General features: G+C 46.3%; 1 protein-coding gene across 1 annotated transcript in view; it reads right to left on the reverse strand.

The window, feature by feature from the left end:
* LOC145337423 (NACHT, LRR and PYD domains-containing protein 3-like) overlaps positions 1 to 20,629 on the reverse strand; it is a 111,681-nt gene that overhangs the window by 3,725 nt on the left and 87,327 nt on the right. Inside the window, 2 exon segments of the mRNA XM_080182196.1 lie at positions 1,088 to 1,255; positions 11,489 to 11,659. Of these exon segments, the coding sequence (XP_080038322.1) occupies positions 1,088 to 1,255; positions 11,489 to 11,659 (339 nt within the window).

Genomic DNA, 20,629 nt, shown 5'->3' on the forward strand with positions numbered 1-20,629 from the left:
CGGACTAACCCTCCCAACTTGGCCTCATTCTGAGCCAACCTCTCCTCACCTGACATAGAAACATAGAAGATCGGAGCAGGAGGAGGCCATTTGGCCCTTCGAACCTGCTCCACCATCCATCACCATCATGTCTGATCGTCCAACTCAATAGCCTCATCCTGCTTTCTCCCTATAATCATTGATCCCATTCACCCCAAGTGCTCTATCGAGCTGCCTCTTGAATACATTCTTGTCTAAATCTCTGACTTAAACTCATTCCCCCAGAACCAACACCACCCCACTATCCACTTCAAAGCTATTAACCAACCCCAACCCCCCACCACACAACCACATCTGTTTAGACCCCAACAACATGACCAACTCCCAGCCACCATCCAAATTAACCCTCCAACTCAACACATCCAACTACAACTCATCCACTCCCCCGACACCCACAACTAATCATCCAACCTCTCCCCAGCTCCCTGACTAACCATTCATCCAGCTACACACCAACCCATTCACTCCCCCAATCAACTAACACGGAGCTCCCCAGGGTCACTGTGCTGTAAATAGGGTGTGTGCTCTCTCTTCCCCGACTCTGCTCTGACGGAGCTCCACGGGGTCACTGTGCTGTAAATAGGGTGTGTGTTCTCTCTTCCCCGACTCTGCTCTGACGGAGCTCCCCAGGGTCACTGTGCTGTAAATAGGGTGTGTGCTCTCTCTTACCCGACTCTGCTCTGCTGTAAATAGGGTGTGTGCTCTCTCTTCCCCGACTCTGCTCTGACGGAGCTCCCCGGGGTCACTGTGCTGTAAATAGGGTGTGTGCTCTCTCTTCCCCGACTCTGCTCTGATGGAGCTCCCCGGGGTCACTGTGCTGTAAATAGGGTGTATGCTCTCTCTTCCCCGACTCTGCTCTGATGGAGCTCCCCCGATATCGCAGTCCTGAAGATCCCGGGAGAAATATGCAGCAGTTTCAGGTTGGGGGGAGTTTCACTCATATCAGCAATCTAGTGGCAATTGTGCTGTTTGGAAGATTCGGGCCCATTTATAATTTAAATCTATATATATTTTAATTATTACATTAAAAATTAACACAAACACTCACTCTATCCTCTCCAGACTCCTGCAGGTCTGTATGAGGCGGCGGAGAGCAGGGACAGATTGATCTGTGAAGGAATTTGATTCCAGGTTCAGAAACCTCAGTGACTGGTTTGTACTGAGAGCGGAGGCGAGATCCTCAGCACAAGAATCTGTGAGATCGTTATTATACAGACTGGAGATCAGAGAGAGAAATAACAGGAATCAGGCTCAATCCCCAGTGTTTTATATAATACTGTTAATAACAATAATAATGTATTGTAGGAGACATTCCAAAAACACAACTTGCATTTCTGTAGAATGAGGAAATACCCATAATGATGGAAATGAAATATGAATAAACTGGAAATGTTCAGCAGGTTAGGTAAACATTTGTGAAGAGAGAAACAGGGGTAAAGTTTGAGCTTCCATTGGAACTGGGAACTGGCAGTGAATTGACAGGTTTGAAGGGACAGCGGTGGGTGGCTGGGGATAAAACAAAGAAAGGACAAACTGGAATTACAGGAGTGATTAAATGGTAAAAGTGATGATGGGACAGGACCATAATCACAGGATCCCCATGTCCTTACTCGGAGTGGCTCAGGAGGGACATGGGATGGTCAGTGGTTTGGGAATGCAGTTTGTGGTGAGGGTGAAGATAATGGCTGTGATTTTCCCAGAAGCTCTGAATTCCCAACATGGGGATTGGAAATGGGTGGTGTGTCTGTGTGGGCAGGATAGGCAGAGTTATGAAGGTGATATTGTCAGAGGCGGACAATTAACGGCTGGCAGGCAGGGGGAGCTGCCCACTGAGGCAGCCTGGGCAGGGGACAATCCCGGTTCAGGCAACGCTGGCACCATCTCCAAAGGCAGCCAGCAGGACTTTCAAACACAGCAGCTCTGGAGGGAGCAGCGAGGGAGCTCTGCTTACTGAATGAGGGGCTGAAATGTCAGAAAGCAGAGCAAGGGTTGCCCCCCAATCACTAATTCCTCCTGGTGTGCCTTCCCCCGGCTGCTCGGTCTTGGAGGGAGTTCCTGTTCCCTCAGGATGGGAGGAGGTTATCCCATCATTACAAGCCAGTCTGGATGGAGATTGCTGGGAGATGAGCAGGTTTCAGACACGTGGTTACAGTGTGGAAAAGGATCAATGTCCTGATGTGTTCTGACACAGTGAGTGCAGCACAGCCTGATATGTGAATAAGGATGAGAGTGAAATTGTAGAAAGAACATCTCCACCCAGACACTGGCAATGCAAAGGCAGCAGCATTGACTGTCACAGACATGTCTGTTAGGCTGGATCCAGCATAGGTTAGAGCAGGGTTCACCAACATATTCACTGAGGGATCTGTGCCTACAAGTCTAAAATAGATGAGGTGGTGAAGAAGGCAGACAGCTCGCTTGTCTTCATCAACCAGGGCATTGAATATAAAAGTTGGCAAGTTATGTTATAGCTTTATGAAGCTTTAGTCGGCCACATTTGAATATTGCTTGTAGTTTTATTTGCCGCACTATCAGAAGGATATAGGTGCTTTGAAAACGGTGTAAAGAAGGTTTACCAGAATGTTGCCTGGTCAAGGAGGGTTAAGTTATGAGGAGAGGTTGGATAAACACAGATTGTTTTCACCACAAAAAGGGAAGCTGAGGGATGACCTGATGGAGGTTACACAATTATGAGAAGCATCAATATGGTGGATAGTCAGAGACGTTCTCCCAGTGTGGAATGATCAACTACAATAGGGCACAGGATGAAGGTGTGAGGGGAAAAGTTTTGGGAAGATGTGTGGGGATGTTTTTCACACAGAGATTGGTGGGTGCTTTGAATGCAGTGCCAATGGAGGTGGTGGAAGTTGGCATTTTGCCAATGTCCAACATGCATCTTTATAGGCAGATGAACAGGAGACAAACAGAGGAATAGAAACCGCGTATGGGCAGTAAGTACTGGGTCTGAATAAGGGTTAGGAGTCAATGCAGGCTTGATGGGCTGAAGGGCCTGTTACTGTGTTGTTCTTCGTATATGAACATTAAAATCACCCATGATTATTGAAGTATGCTTTTACAAGACCCCATTATTTTTCCTGTGTAGTGTCAAGATTATGACTATTGTTAGGGACTGATAAATGATTCACAAGTGACATTTTAACTTTGTTAATTCTAATCTCTACCCAATCTGATTCTGCATCTCGATCATTGGAACTAAGTTCACCTCTCGCTGCTGTACTGTCATCCATTACTAACAGCGAGACTCCACCATGTCCTGTCTTCCACTTACTGTCACCCACTCACTCTCCCCCTTTTCACAAATCAATTGATGCTGTGTCAGGGGAGGGCCGTGCACATCTGAGGAGGAGGAGAGAACCTCCAAAGGTAAACCGTAACATTATTCCCCCACACCCTCAACATAAAGATTTGTGGGACCGACATCCCGAAGTTTAGGGATCAGAGAGAGAACAACAGAAGTCAGAGTAAAAGAAATTTTCCTTATTCATAATTGACGCCAATAGTAATGGGCAGTGTTTTTTATACAAATATCAGTGGTCAAATTATATTGTTGAATGATCAGTTATAAACACAATCTCAGGATCTGGTACTTACCACAGTTTCTGTATTTTGCAATCCAGATTCCTCAGAGCCACAGACAGCCATTTCAATCCTGAATCTCCCAGTTTATTGTAACCCAGATTCAGATCTGTCAGTGAGCGGTTTGTACTGAGAGCAGAGGCCAGGTCCTCGGCACAAGAATCTGAGAGATCATTATCATGGAGACTGGAGATCAGAGAGAGAAAAATAACAGGAATCAGGGTAAATCCCCAGTGTTTTTAAGAATAAGATCATTAACAATAATAATGTACAGCGCGGGACATTCATGAAACACAACTTCAGTTCATACAGAAGGCAAAATTATATCGATGCTGCAAATCTGAAATATGAATAAAATATGCTGGAAACTCTCAATAGGACAGAAAATATCTGTGAAGAGAGAAACAGATGTAGTTTAAGTTCAATTAGTTAAAATTAGAACTTGGAAGTAGCAGTGGATTCGGAGTGAAACCGGAGATGAGGGGGTTGGACTATGAAGAGAGGCTGAATAGATTGGGTCTGTACTTGTTGGAGTTTAGAAGGATGAGGGGGGATCTTATAGAGACATATAGGATCATGAAGGGGATGGATAGGGTCGAGGTAGAGAGATTCTTCCCGCTTAAGGATAGCAGGACTAGAAGGCACAGCCTCAAGATAAGTGGGGGGCGCAGTTTAGAACGGAGTTGAGGAGGAACTTCTTCACTCAAAGGGTGGTGAATCTCTGGAATTCTCTGCCCGTTGAAGTGGTGGAGGCTACCTCACTAAATATATTTAAGTCACGGGTAGATAGGTTTTTGACAGACAAGGGAATTAAGGGCTATGGAGAAAGAGTGGTAAAGTGGAACTGATCCTCTTCAGATCAGCCATGATCTTATTGAATGGCGGGGCAGGCTCGAAGGGCTAGATGGCTTACTCCTGCTCCTATTTCTTATGTTCTTATGTCAGCACTGTGCTATCAGTAGCGGGCTCCCTTTATTGTTACTGAAGCAGTATAATTGACATCATGTTGATTTTAATCCGAACTAATGCAGTGTTCTGTTGTTTCAGCGTTCCCTTGGGATGGCAGATTAGAGCTTGATTGCGGGTGATTGACAGGTTATGTCATGTGACTGAGGAACAGCTATTTTTCACAGAGCATTCTAGTTTTTATTCTGCTTTCAGAAGCTGCTTGAAGTTAAAACAAACAATGGTGCTGTTTCCCTCTCTGAAGTTGGAGTTTTTGCTGTTTAAGTGTTGCTGTGTTGGAAGCTGTCAGAGACTGGGGTTACCTCTCTGAAGTCGTGCTGTTTGGAGGCGACATCCTCTATGAAAACAATTACTGACTGGCTTTCCGGAAGTGTTAAAAAGCTAAAAATTGGCATCACGTGAGCATACTTATGCTAACTAATGTTAGAGAAGGGTGTATGGGTATTGCTTTACATTGGAACAACAGAGATAGCTAGCTGTGAAGAGTTATACTGTGTCATGTTTATGTTTTGCAATTGGTAAAGGTTATGCTAATTCTTGTTGTTACATTCTAACTGCATTCTTAAATAAATTGTGTTTGATAAAAGCATCCTAGTGGGTCACATAAGAAATAGGAAATAGGAGCAGGAGTAGGCCATCTGGCCCTTCGAGCCTGCCCCGCCATTCAATAAGATCACGGCTGATCTGTCGTGGCTCAGTTCCACATTCCCGCCCTCTCCCCATAACCCTTAATCCCCTCTCTTATCAGAAACCCATCAATCTGCGTCTTAAAAATATTTAGCGAGGTAGCCTCCACCACTTCAACGGGCAGAGAATTCCAGAGATTCACCACCCTTTGAGTGAAGAAGTTCTTCCTCAACTCCGTTCTAAACCACCCCCCCTTTATCTTGAGGCTGTGCCCCCTAGTCCTACTGTCCTTTCTGAGCGGGAAGAGTCTTTCCACCTCTATCCTATCCATCCCATTCATCATCTTATACGTCTCAATGAGATCTCCCCTCATTCTTCTAAACTCTAACAAGTACAAGCCTAGTTTATTCAGCCTCTTCTCATAGCTCAATCCCCTCAACTCCGGCATCAGCCTAGTAAACCTCCTCTGCACTCCCTCCAAGGCCAAAATATCCTTGCGTAAGTACGGCGCCCAAAACTGCACACAGTACTCCAGCTGCGGCCTCACCAATGCCCTATATAGCCGCAGCAAGACCTCCCTACTTTTATATTCAATCCCCCTCGCTATGAAGGCCAGCATCCCATTTGCCTTCCTGACCACCTGCTGCACCTGCAAGCTGGGTTTTTGCGACTCATGCACAAGGACCCCGAGGTCCCTCTGCAATAACTTTTTTGTTTCGGTCTTCACGGAGGAGGATGTGAATAATTTGCTGGGTGTCAGAGATGGAAAGGTGGTAGGACTGGAGGGTCTCGATGACATTACTGTTACTAGAGAGGCGGTGCTCGACAGACTGGAGGGGCTGATTGTGGGCAAGTCCCCAGGACCGGATGGAAAGCATCCGAGGGTTCTGAAAGAAATGGCGGAGGTGATAGTAGATGCCTTGGTGGTTATTTTCCAGGCGGAGGGTGTGGAGAGTCTGCAGAAGGATCTAGATAGGCTGGGCGAATGGGCCAGGAACTGGCAAATGGAATTTAATGTTGGCAAGTGCGAGGTGGTCCACTTTGGTAGGAATAATGGTAGGAAGGATTATTACTTATGTGGAGAAAAACTGCAGCAGGCGACGGTGCAGAGGGACCTCGGGGTCCTTGTGCATGAGTCGCAAAAACCCAGCTTGCAGGTGCAGCAGGTGGTCAGGAAGGCGAATGGGATGCTGGCCTTCATACCTGGAGTGAAACACCTCATTCTCATTGATACCAAAATCAAATATAAAACCAACGGTCTAGGCTAACTTCACAAAACACTTTGGAGTTTCTGTCTGTGATTTTACAATTGCCTCCATTCACCCTGGTCTCTCTCTCACAAATCAAGGGTCGTGTGATTGGGGAACATCAGTCCCCCTATAAACATGTGAACGGGTCCTCATAGAATCACCGTCACATTATTCCGCTATACCCAGGGCACAAAAATCAATGTGATTGACATTCCATTGTATTGGGATCAGAGAGAGAGAGAGAAATAACAGGAATCAGTGAAATTCAGGTTCTGATTCAGAATTTCCAAACTTTGGGCTTTTATGGGGTATTTTAGCACAGAAACAGGCCCTTCGCTCCATCGTGTCTGTGTCCCATCAAGCACCAATCTATTTTAATCCATTTCCCAGCACTTGCTCCATAGCCTTGTATGCTGTGTCATTTCAAGTGCTCCTCTAAATGCTTCTCAAATATTGTGAATGTTCCCGACTGCACCACTCTTTCAAAGAGCGAGATCCAGATTTCCACCACACTCTGGGTCAAAAAGCTTTTCCACAGAACCATAGAATCCCTAACTGGACATTTACCATGGCAAATCCACCGAAACTACACATCTTGGGACATTCAGGGATAATTTAACATGGTCAATGCACCTAATCTCCACATCTTTGGACTATGGGAGCAACCAGAGTATCTGACAGAAACCCGCACACACAGGGAGAACATGCAAACTCCACAGGCAGTCACCCGAGGCCGGAATTGAACAAAGATCCCTAACGTTATGAGACAGCAGTGCTAATGACTCGACCATCTTCAATTCTCCTCTGAAATTCCTGCCCATTGCCTTAAATATGCCCCTGGTCACTGACCCCTACAACGAAGGAGAAAGGTTTCTTTCTATAAACCTATGTATGTTCTTCTTAATTTGATACAACTCCACGAGGTAATGCCCCAGCCTTCCCTGTCTGAGTAAAACAACAGGAACATTGACATTCAGAGGGATATATGTATGTACGTGTCAACTGATCCCTGAAAGTGGATAACTTGGTCAACAAGACACGCAGCACGCTCGCTTCATCAGACAGCGCATCTAGTATAAAAGTTGACGAGTTATATTACAGCTATATTAAACTTTAGTTAGGCTACATATGGAATACTGCGTGCAGTTCTGATCGCCAGACAACCAGAAGGATGTGGAAGCTTTGGAGTATGCAAAGAAGAATTACAAGGATGTTGCCTGGTCTGGTTAAGGTATAAGGAGATGTTGAAAAATCTCGGATTGTTTTCACTGGAAAGACGGAAGCTGAGGCGCGATCTGATAGAGGCAAATATATGGTGGATAGTTGGAGTCTTTTCCCCTGGAATGGAAAGGTCAACTACAAGACGGGACAGTTTGAAGGCAAGAGGGGGAAAGTTTAGAGGAGACGTACATAAGAACATAAGAAATAGGAGCAGGAGTAGGCCATCTAGCCCTTCGAGCCTGCCCCGCCATTCAATAAGATCATGGCTGATCTGAAGTGGCTTAGTTCCATTTTCCCGCTTTCTCCCCGTAACCCTTAATTCCCTTGCCTATCAGAAACCTATCTACCCGTGACTTAAATATATTTAGCGAGGGTGCCTCCACCACTTCAACGGGCAGACAATTCCAGAGATTCACCACCCTTTGAGTGAAGAAGTTCCTCCTCAACTCCGTTCTAAACTGCCCCCCCCCCTTTATCTTGAGGCTGTGCTCTCTAGTCCTGCTGTCCTTTCTGAGTGGGAAGAATCTCTCTACCTCTATCCTATCCATCCCCTTCATTATCTTATACATCTCTATAAGATCCCCCCTCATCCTTCTAAACTCCAACGAGTACAAAGCCAGTCTTTTCAGCCTCTCTTCACAGTCCAACCCCCTAATCTCCGGTATCAGCCTAGTGAACCTCCTCTGCACTCCTTCCAAGGCCAAAATATCCTTGCGCAAGTGCAGCGACCAAAACTGCACACAGTACTCCAGCTGCGGCCTCATCAGTACCCTGTACAGTTGCAGCAAGACCTCCCTGCTTTTATATTCTATCCCCCTCACTATAAAGGTCAGCATCCCATTTGCCTTCCTGATCACCTGCTGCATCTGCAGACTGGGTTTTTGCGACTCATGCACAAGGACCCCCAGGTCCCTCTGCACCATAGCATGCTGCAGCTTTTCGCCCTTTAAATAGTAGTCCCTCCTACTATTATTCCTGCCAAAGTGGATAACCTCACACTTGCTAACATTGTGCTCCATCTGCCAGGTCCTCGCCCACTCGCTCAGCCTATCTAGATCCCTCTGCAGACTTTCCACACGCCCCGCACAATTTGCTTTTCCACTTATCTTCATGTCATCAGCAAATTTCGACACCCTACACTCAGCCCCCTCCTCCAGATCATCTATATAAATGGTAAATAGTTGAGGCCCCAGCACCGATCCCTGCGGCACTCCACTAGTCACCAACTGCCAATCAAAATAGCACCCATTGATACCAACTCTCTGCCTCCCATTAGACAACCAATCCTCTATCCACACTAACACCTTACCCCCAACTCCATGCCCCCTAACCTTCTGAAGCAACCTTTTGTGCGGCACCTTATCAAATGTCTTCTGAAAATCGAGAAACACCACATCCACCGGTTCCCCTCTGTCTACCGCACTAGTCACATCCTCATAGAAATCCAATAAATTTGTCAGACACGACTTTCTCTTAACGAGTCCGTGCTGCGTCTGCTCTATCAAACAATTCTTCTCAAGGTGCCTCGCTATTTCTTCTTTGATGATGGATTCAAGCATTTTTCCCACAACAGACGTTAAACTAACCGGTTTATAATTACCTGCCTTTTGCCTGCTACCCTTTTTAAACAGCAGCATAACATTAGTCGTTTTCCAATCTTCTGGCACTTCCCCGGAATCCAGCGAGGTTTGGAAAATAATCACCAAGGCATCTACTATCACCTCTGCCATTTCCTTCAGAACCCTGGGATGCATTCCATCTGGTCTTGGGGACTTGTCCACCATCAGTCCCGCTAGTCGATCAAGCACTACCTCTCTAGCGACAGTAATCGAGTTCAGGCCCTCAACTACCATCCTTCTATCTTTAATACCCAGCAAACTATTCGCATCCTCCTCCGTGAAGACCAAGGCAAAAAACTTATTTAAGGCCTCAGCCATTTCCTCATCCCCCACCACTAAATTCCCCTCTCATCCTCTACGGGTCCAACATTCACTCTAGCCAGCCTCCTCCTCTTTATATATTCATAAAAACTCTTATTGTCCTTTTTTATATTTAGTGCTAGTTTAGCTTCATAGTCTATCCCTCCTTTCTTTATCAACTTCTTAGTCAATCTTCGTTGATTTTTAAACCTCTCCCAATCTTCTACTCACCCACTACTTTTAGCCACTCTAAACTCATCAGCTTTTAATTTAATACTCTCCTTTATTTCCTTCAATAACCACGGCTGATTATCCCTTCTCCTACGATCCTTCTTTACCATCGGAATAAATTTCTGCTGAGCACCAAAAAAGATCTCCTTAAAGATCCTCCACTGTTCCTCAGCAGTCCTACCGACGTGTGGGGAAAGTTTTCACAGAGGGTGGTGGGTGCCTCGAATGCACAGCCAGTGAAGTTGACAGAAACAGGCATATGCCCAATGTTCAAAGTTTATCTTGATAGAAACATGGATGGGAGACAAACAGGAATAGAAACTGAGAATGGACAGTAAGTATTGGGTCTAAATAAGAATTAGGAGTTGTCGCAGCCTATTACTGTGTTGTATGTATCTTTATTCTTTGAACAAAGAACAAAGAACAACCCAGCACGGGAAACAGGCCATTCGGCCCAACAAGCCCGCGCCGCCGCATCACCCTACACCTATTCTACCCTGCGTATCTACAAATAGAACCCCTGACTTAGCCAGATTCAGGGGAGAATAGTGTCAATTTGCTAAAACCAATCAGCCTAAGAGCACATCTTTGGAGTGTGGGAGGAAACCGGAGCACCCGGAGGAAACCCACGCAACCACAGGGAGAATGCGCAAACTCCCACAGACACAGGCCCAAATCCATGTATCTGCACAGCTAGCAGTGCTAGTCACCGAGCTGCTGCGGCACTTTTGAAGATCAGAATCACCCATGATTATTGCAGTATGCTTTTCCAAGACCCCATTATTTGTCTGTACAGTTTTGGCGATTCCCAGAAGTGACCTCGAGTCCAAAGATGTGTGGGTTAAGTTGATTGGCCATGCTGAATTGTCCCTTAGTGTCCTGAGCTGTGTAGGTTAGAGGGATTAGCAAGTGAAATATGTAGGGATATGGGTATAGGGCCTGGGTGGGATTGTGTTCGGTGCAGACTCGATGGGTCAAATGGCCTCTTTCTGAACTGTAATGTTTCTATGATTCTAAAATTTGCCAGTTTTTATCTCGACCCAAACTGATTCTGCATCTTGACATTTGAACTAAGTTCACCTCTCTGTACAATACTGTCATCTGTTACTAACAGAGAGGCCACCATGATGTCCTGTCCCCCATTGACTGTCATCTATTCACTCTTCCCTTTTCAGACATAAATGGATGCTGCATCCAGAGACAACCGTGCAGCTACAAGGAGGAGGAGAGGACTTCAGAGGGTAACATTATTCACCCACTCCCTCGACATAAAGATTTGTGAGACTGACATGTCAAGTGACATGATGATTATTTGACACTGACAAGACAAGGGAATAAGGGGTTATGGGGAGACAGCAGGAAAGTGGAACTGATCCACTTCAGATCAGCCATGATCTTATTGAATGGTGGGGCAGGCTCGAAGGGCTAGATGGCCTACTCCTGCTCCTATTTCTTACGTTCTTATGACATCCCATTGCCTAGGGATCAGAGAGAGAAGCAACAGGAGTCAGAGGAAAAGAAATTTTCCTTATTCATTACTGATGCGAATAGTAATGGGCAGTGTTTTTTATGCAAATACCAGTGGTGAAATTATAGTATATTATTATTATAAACACAATCTCACAGTCTGCTACTTACTCCAGTTTCTGTATTTTACAATCTGGATTCCTCAGAGCCACAGACAGCCGTTTCACTCCTGAATCTCCCAGTTCATTGAAACCCAGATTCAGATCGATCAGTGAGCGGTTTGTACTGAGAGCAGAGGCCAGGTCCTCGGCACAAGAATCTGAGAGATCGTTATCATGGAGACTGGAGATCAGAGAGAGAAAAATAACAGGAATCAGGGTAAATCCCCAGTGTTTTTAAGAATAAGATCATTAACAATAATAATGTACAGTGCGGGACATTCAAGAAACACAACTTCAGTTTATACAGAAGGCAAAATTATATTGATGGTGCAAATCTGAAATATGAATAAAATATGTTGGAAATCCTCAGCAGGACAGGCAGTATCTGTGAAGAGAGAAACAGATTTAGTTTCAGTTCAATTTGCTAAAATTAGAACTTGGAAGTAGCAGTGAATTAAATTGTTTTAAGTGACAGGGAGCTGGGGATGGGCGGGTGACAAGGAAAGAACAAAATGGAAGTGTCGGAGTGATTAAATGACAAAAAGGATGATGGTGAAAGGGAAGAGCTCAGGATTCCCATGTCCTTACCCTGAGTCACAGGGAGGGACATGGGATGGTCAGTGGCTCAGGAATGGAGTGTGTGGTGGGGTTGAAGATGATGAGAGAGAAACCTTTTTCACACTGCCAGTGGTTCAGGTCTGGAATTACAGCCGGGAAGTGTGGTGGAGGTCGGCTGTATCGAAACAGTCAGAAAGGAATTAGATGATTATTTGAATAGAAACAATGAGCGAGGATACGAGAAAAAGGCTGGAGAATGACACAAATTCCTAATATTAATTTGGTGAGCTGGTGCAGATATGATGGGCCAAATGGCCTCATTGTGCTCCGGGACAATTATATGGAGATATTGGTTGGAAATGTATCGATATTTCGACTGGGAGTTGGTGATGTTGCCGTGTGGACAGTGTTAGTAGCCACAGTCCAATGAAATATTAATATTTTTCTCCAATAGAGAGAGAGGCAATTTGTTCCATGTCGCTTCAGGGACTAAACTTAATAAACGTGGGGCAATGGGAGGAGGTGGGACTCCATGAACCCCACAGCCGGTGCGAGGACCAAACCCTCAACATTAGCATCATTCCACATCACACTCCAGACACCAAACCAACTGAACTAACCAACCCCACACATAACCAGAACGGACACATTAATATCTGACAGGTTAGGGGAATCCGTCCACTCAGGCAGCACAGGCAGAATCACAGAATTGTTACAGAGCAGAAGGAGGCCATTCGGCCCATTGTGTCTGCACTGACTCTCCGAATGAGTAATTCACTAAGTGTCATTCCCCCACCTTCCCCCAAAACCCTGTGTATTCCAGAGTTTAACCACTGGCTGCAGGGGAAGATCCCATTCAGGCAAAGCAGGCACCAGATTTAAAGGCAGCCAGCAGCACTTTTAAAGGCTCTGAAGGGAGCAGTGAGGGAGCCCTGGTTAATGAACAAAGGGCTGAAATGGTAGAAGGCAGATTAATCCCAATTCACTGACACTTCCCTGGAAATTCTCAAGGCTATATCGGTTTGGAGGGAGGTTCTGTTCCCTCAAGACTGGAGGAGGAGACCTGTCACATCAACCCAAGCAAGTCTGGATAGAAACTGCCGAGGGCCAGAGCAGGCAGCACGTGGCTGCAGTGAGGCAAAAGGATCAATAACCTGATATGTTCTGACAAGGTGAGTGTTAAACTTACAGGCTGATATGTGAATAAGGATGGAAGAGAAATTGTGGAAAGAACATCTCCACCCAGACACTGGCAATGTCCAAACAGCAGCATCAATCTTCAGGAACATGTCAGCCTCTCTGTGAAGGGTTCCGGTCAGTCAGAGATGACTGCTGCACTGCCCACACTGAGTGACCATCCTGGTGGGCCCATGATGGGCAGTCTGGCAGCACCATAGGCTTGTGTGTGTCTTTGATGGGTGAGTAACAATGGAAATTTATGTGCTTGTAGAAGAGGGCACAGAGCGTCAGAGAAGGAGCCAAGAGTGACAGTGTCTGGATTGTGTTATCCTTATACCAATGGAAGATGAAGTGCTGGAGCTGGGAGACCTGGAGGCTGGGTGGGCAATCACTGATGGTGAGATGGGTTGTGGATCCAGAGAGAGTGAGTGAGTGAGTGATGGGCACAGGAGAGACTCTGCTGCTGAGTCCAAAACCTGGTGCTTGTGTGTCCTCCATTGGTCAGATGGAGCTCTGGGTTAGGAACAGTCTCCAGGACATGTTGGAATGTGCATTACCCTCTAACATTCTTCACTCTCTCACAGATCAACAGCTGTGGTGAGTGGGAGATGGGTGTGCAGCTCTGAAGATGAGGAGGGGTTGTCAGAGGATGGATTGTCACATTATTCCCCATAACATCCGCCAGAGCAGATTCTGTCTCACACAATTAGCAAAGGGGTTACAATCTGGCAGCACAGGACAGCACACACAAACCGAGCAGCTGATGGGGGCAGCAATAGCTGAGTTCACTCACACTCGAGAGGGCAGAGCCAGCTTGTGGAAGGTGAAATGTGACTGGAGTCTTTAACAATGCAGCAGATACTGGAGCTGCAGTGTAAGATATTTTAACATCGGGTGGAGTTTCCAAAGGCTGTGTATCCATACACAAAGGATGGAGGAGTCAATCCAGACCAGCAGTGTTACCATGTCTCAGGTATGAGCACAAATAACATCCTCCACAGAGAGATTGGTGACCTTCATGGAGAGTAACATCCGGCCTATCACCCACTGGAATTATACATGAACCTGCATGTTCTTACCACCTCCATGAGCTCTGTCGAACACGGTGTTATCGGACAACAAATTTTATGAAATTGGGCCCACAATACGGAAGCAGACTAAAGTTGCACTCAGAGCCTCCCCACTGAAGGTCACAAGAGAACAGACACAGACTAGCAGGCAAGGACATGCTTTTAGAATACAAACGAGGGGCTAGCACACAAAGGGAACCGGACAGGATGGCACCTACAGGAACTAAAATTAAAAAGTACACCCCCATCCAACCAAATCAGCACCTCTGATCTAATCAAGCAACCCTCTATGGAGACACCTAAGGATTAGCATAACTAAGGAAGCATCCCTGGCCCCACAAACTCCCTGAGATCAGTCAAACACCCATTGTTCAAGCCCCGGAGATTCTAGACCATTAATAAACCCGTCAGACAGAAACGATTAACACACACTTAAAAACATCATTACAATACTCAAAGACATCGAAACAGGATGGTCGGATCGAATACTGCAAACAAAACATTAGCATTTGAATTGTACAATGTATTGAAGTTCAGGTATAACTGTAATCCATTGCGGCGGGTCTTTAGAGTGCTTTCGGGACAGTTCAGTTTGTATGTCCTGACAGCACCTCCGTCAACATAAAAATAAAGCTATACCACTGTTGAACCTGACCCTGAGTCCATAGTGGTCGTGTTCGCCCACTCGCGCTAACAATGGGCTGCGGGAAGGATGGGACAATGTACCTGGAGTCACTGAGAGGACCTCCTCAGCTGAATAGGGAGGGTCCAGTTTGCCCTGAAGGGGTAAAGGAGCGGCTGCCTGCAGCATTTGGGAGCCCATCTCAGGATGCCCCTGGTGTGGGCAGTGGGTCCTTTTCTGCTCCGACTGTGACACAAGCACCTTATGAAGCTATGATGACAGAGACAACTCCACCATCTGTACAGAGGATTCACAGTCGGCCAGATCCTTCCAGGACTCAGGAAATCCGAGGACAAAGGCCACGTTCATTGAAATTCCCAGAGGAGAGAGATAAAGATCCTGTCTGCAGCTCAGTGGAAAGTGCGGGGATGGGGGTGGTTGTCATGGTGGGGTTGCTTCCTTGGGTTTCACAGGGTTATACTTTGTTGTTACCGGTCACTTTGTTATGTTTGTGTTTCCAGTAAATTCAGAGCTGGAACACCACTAAATAAATCCTTCACCATATTACTGGGTCTTTAACAGTTCACTGGGAATGTGAGATGGGAAATACAGCACTGAATGAGCTCAATACAATTCCAATGCCTTTGTTCCATGTAGTGACGGCTCCAGGGAAATTATAAAACATTCACAGGAACAGTAACAGTGCTGGAGATGGTGGAAGATTTATTACACTGAATGGCTGTGTGAGTTAAGGTCCATGGAAAACATGTCTGTATTACTGAATCTCCATCCTCCCTGACACATATCCCATGTCCCTGGCCTGTGGTCCATGGGGTTCCTCATCATGAAGCATCTGGTCAACATTGTATTGCATCACACTTTGTTCAAAGCTTCTCCACTCTAACTCCAGGTTGTACAGAGCACAGCACAACACCAGGACATTAGAGATCCTCGCTGAATATATTGAATAGTTCCACCAGATCTATAGAATTCCTCTGGCCTGCACAATTGTCACACAATTTGTCCTCTCGCAGCTGTTTTCTCTCTCCTATGTGACGGTGTTTGGGTTACACACAGGCACAATTACCCATCCCTTCAGTGGGTAGTGCTGGTCTTTATTAATTATTTCAGGGGATGTCACAGGCAATGCAAACACTTGCAGCCCATCCCCAATTGCCCTTGAGAAGGAGGTGGTGAGCCATCTTCTTAAATTCTGCACAGTGTTAGGAAGGGATATCCAGGATTATGATCCCACATCAGTGATGGAAAAGCAATACATTGCAAGTCAGAATGGTGTGTGGTTTGGAAAGAAATCTGAAGCTGGTTGGTGTTCCATCCTTCTGATATCCTTGCCCATCTCGGTGATGGATCGTGCCTGTTTGGATGATGCTGTCTCAGGAACCTTGGTGAGCTGCTCCATTCCACCTTGTATGTGGTAAAATACTGCCACTGTGTGTCAGTGACAGACATGATGTGGAGATGCCAGCGTTGGACTGGGGTAAACACAGTCAGAAGTCTCACAACACCAGGTTAAAGTCCAACAGGTTTATTCGGTAGCAAACACCACTAGATTTTGGAGCGCTGCCCCTTCGTCAGGTGAGTGGCAGTTCTGTTCACAAACAGGGCACATAAAGGCACGAACTCAATTTACAAAATAATGATTGGAATGCAAGTCTTTACAGGTAATCAAGTCTTAAAGATACAGACATTGTGAGTGGAGAAAGGGTAAGCACAGGTTAAAGAGATGTGTATTGTCTCCAGACAGGACAGTTAGTGAGATTTTACAAACCTAGGCAAGTCATGGGGGTTACAGATAGTGTGACATGAACCCAAGATCCCGGGTGAGGCCGTCTTCATGTGTGCGGAACTCGGCAATCAGTCTCTGCTCAGCGACTCTGCGCTGTCGTGTGTCGTGAAGGCCGCCTTGGAGAACGCTTACCCAAAGATCAGAGACCGAATGCTCGTGACTGCTGAAGTGTTCCCAACAGGAAGGGAACAGTCTTGCCTGGTGATTGTCAAGCGATGTTCATTCATCTGTTGTTGTAACATCTGCATGGTCTCCCTAATGTACCATGCCTCGGGACATCCTTTCCTCCAGCGTATCAGTAGACAACATTGGCCGAGTTGCAGGAGTATGTACCGTGCACCTGGTGGATGGTATTCTGATGTGAGAAGATGGCATCCATGTCGATGATCCGGCATGTCTTACAGAGGTTGCTGTGGCAAGGTTGTGTGGTATTGTGGTCACTGTTGGGTAGTTTGCTGTGGATAATGGTCTGTTTGAGGTTGTGCGGATGTTTGAAGGCAAGAAGTGGGGGTGTCGAGATGGCCCTGGCGAGATGTTCGTCTTCATCGATGAGATGTTGAAGGCTCCGGAGAAGATGTCGTAGCTTCTCCTCTCCGGGGAAGTACTGGACAACGAAGGGTACTCTGTCCACTGTGTCCTGTGTTTGTCTTCTGAGGAGGTCGGTGTGGTTTTTCACTGTGGCGTGTTGGAACTGTTGATCGATGAGTCGAGCGTCACATCCTGTTCTTAGGACTGTATCTTTCAGCGTCTGGAGGTGTCAGTTGTGAGCCTCCTCACCTGAGCAGATCCTGTGCATACTGAGGGCTTGTCCATAGCGGATGGCTTCTTTAACATGTTTAGGGTGGAAGCTGGAGAAGTGGAGCATTGTGAGGTTATCCATGGGCTTGCGGTACAGTGAGGTGCTGAGGTGACCGTCCTTGATGGAGATGCGTGTGTCCAAGAATGCAACCGATTCTGGAGAGTAGTCTATGGTGAGTCTGATGGTGGTACCTATTTTTGCAACTTGGCCAATGTTGTCTACCTGATACGCTGCAGGAAAGGATGTCCCGAAGCATGGTACACTGGGGAGACCATGCAGACGCTACGACAACGGATGAATGAACATCGCTTGACAATCACCAGGCAAGACTGTTCCCTTCCTGTTGGTGAACACTTCAGCGGTCACAGCCCTCTGATCTTTGGGTAAATGATCTCCAAGGCGACCTTCACAACACACGACAGCGTAGAGTCGCTGAGCAGAAACTGATAGCCAAATTCCGCACACATGAGGACGGCCTCAACCGGAATCTTGGGTTCATGTCACACTATCTGTAATCCCCATGACTTGCCTGGGTTTGTAAAATCTCACTAACTGTCCTGTCTGGAGACAATACACATCTCTTTAACCTGTGCTTGACCCTCTCTCCACTGACATTGTCTGTATCTTTAAGACTTGATTAGCTGTAAAGATTCGCATTCGAATCATTATTTTGTAAACTGAGTCTGTGTCTTTGTATACCCTGTTTGTGAACAGAACTGCCACTCACCTGATGAAGGAGCAGCGCTCCTAAAGCTAGTGGTGTTTGCTACCGAATAAACCTATTGGACTTTAACCTGAGGTTGTAAGACTTCCTATTGTGTCAGTGATAGAAACAGTCAATGTTTAATTTGGTGAATGGCCAGCTGATCCAGTGGCTCCTTTTCCCTGGATGAGCTTCTTCAGTGTTTCTGAAGCTGCATCAATCCAGCAAGATGAGCGGATTCCATCACACTGCTGACTTGTGCCTTGGAGATGGTGGGCAAAAATTCAGGAGACAGGAGGCGAGTTCCTCATCTCCGAATTCCCAGGCTGTGATCTACCCTTGGAGCCACAGTGTTTACAGTTCAGTGTCTGTTCAATGGTCCCAGTGCGACCCCCACCACCCAGATGTTGCTGGTCGAGGATTCAGTGATGGTGTTGCCATTCAATGTAAAGGGAATATGGTTTGATTTCCTTCTGTTGGAGATGGTCCTTCCCTGGCATTTGTGTAGTCAAACATTACTTGCCACTTATCAGGTTAAGCCTGAACGTTCTTCAGACCTTAAGACACTAGCTCTGTTGAAGAGTCATCCAGATTCGAAGGGTTCGCTGTTCTCTCTCCACAGAAGCTGTCAGACATACTGAGCCTTTCCAGCATTTTGTGTTTTGTTCAGGTCTTGCTGTTTATGGACATGGACTGCTTCAGTATCTGAGGAATTGTGAACAGTACTGAGCATTGTACAATCATTAGTGAGCATCCTCACTCTGACCTTATAATGGAAGGAAGGACATTGATAAAGCAATTGAAGGTGGTTGGGCTTCGGACATCACCCTGAGGAACTCCTGCAGTGATGATCGTGAGGCACTGGAAGGATGACACATTTTCTGATCATCAAGAGCAGTCTGATGGAGTAGTAATTCCACATTGTGGGACAGGTCCAGTGTTGTAGCTGTACTGGAACAGCTTTGCGAGGGGAATGGCTAGTTATGGAGCACAATTCTTCAGTACCATTGCTGGGGTACTGCCAGGCTGACAGATTTTGCAGTATGCAGCGCCTTCAGTCATTTCTTTACCTCACATGCAGTGAATCAAACTGATATCTGTAATGCTGGGGACCTCAGGAGGAGGCTGAGATTAATCATTCTAGTCAGCACTTCTGGCTGAAGGTGGCACTGATGCTCTGGGTTCCCTCACCAGTAATGATGGAATTCTTGTGGCATGTTTATAGAATCATACAATTCCCACATTGTAGAAGGAGGCCCTTTGGCTCATCGAGTCTTCACCAATTCTTTGAAAGAATATCATATCCAGACCCTATCTCTGTAACTCCACATATATGCCCCAGTGATCCCCCTAACCCTCACACCCTGAGACACCTAGGGACAACTTAGCATCAACCAAACCTGTACATCTTTGGGCTGAGGGAGAAAATTGGAGTACACAGAGGAAACCCACACAGACACGGGGAGAACGTGCAAACTCTACACATAAAGTCACCCAAGGCTGGAATTGAACCCTGATCATGAGCGCTGTGAGGCAGCAGCGTTAACCACTGTGCCACCGTGTCGCCTAATGTAACCAGCATGTCCAACATTTGTTCCATGTCTAACACCATTTATGAGTGGATATGACAAGACAGCAGATCTCTGATCCAATCCATTGATTTTGGTATGATTGAGCTCGGTCTATCATATGCTGCATCCGCTCTCTGGGCTGCAAGCCGCCATGTGCTGGAGCTTCACATCTCATTTTTAGATAAACCCAAGTATCATTTGGTAGTACATGTAAAGAAAATTAGTCGTAGTATCACAGTACTGGTTGCTGGGGAAAGCCACTGTCAGCTTCCTATAAATGAAAAGCTACAGTTCACCTCTCCTGCCTGTTTCCTGTCACTCAGATAACTTCATAGAACATAGAAAACTACAGCACAAACAGGCCCTTCGGCTCACAAGTTGCGCTGATCATATCCATACCTACTAGGCCTATTTATAACCCTCAATTCCATTAAATCCCATGTACTCATCCAGAAGTCTCTTAAAGGACCCCAACGAGTTCACCTCCACCACCACCTTCTGAGTGAAAAACTTACCCCTAACATCTCCTCTGTACCTACTCCCCAACACCTTAAGAACATAAGAACATAAGAAATAGGAGCAGGAGTAGGCCATCTAGCCCTTCGAGCCTGCCCCGCCATTCAATAAGATCATGGCTGATCTGTCGTGTCTCAGTTCCACATTCCCGCCCTCTCCCCATAACCCTTAATCCCCTTGCCTATCAAAAACCTATCAACCCGCGTCTTAAAAATATTTAGCGAGGCAGCCTCCACCACTTCAACGGGCAGAGAATTCCAGAGATTCACCACCCTTTGAGTGAAGAAGTTCCTCCTCAACTCCGTTCTAAACTGCCCCCCCTTTAT

Source organism: Carcharhinus amblyrhynchos, unplaced genomic scaffold (genome assembly GCF_965287045.1).
Source record: "Carcharhinus amblyrhynchos unplaced genomic scaffold, sCarAmb.v2.hapA scaffold_48, whole genome shotgun sequence".
Classification (NCBI taxonomy): domain Eukaryota; kingdom Metazoa; phylum Chordata; class Chondrichthyes; order Carcharhiniformes; family Carcharhinidae; genus Carcharhinus; species Carcharhinus amblyrhynchos.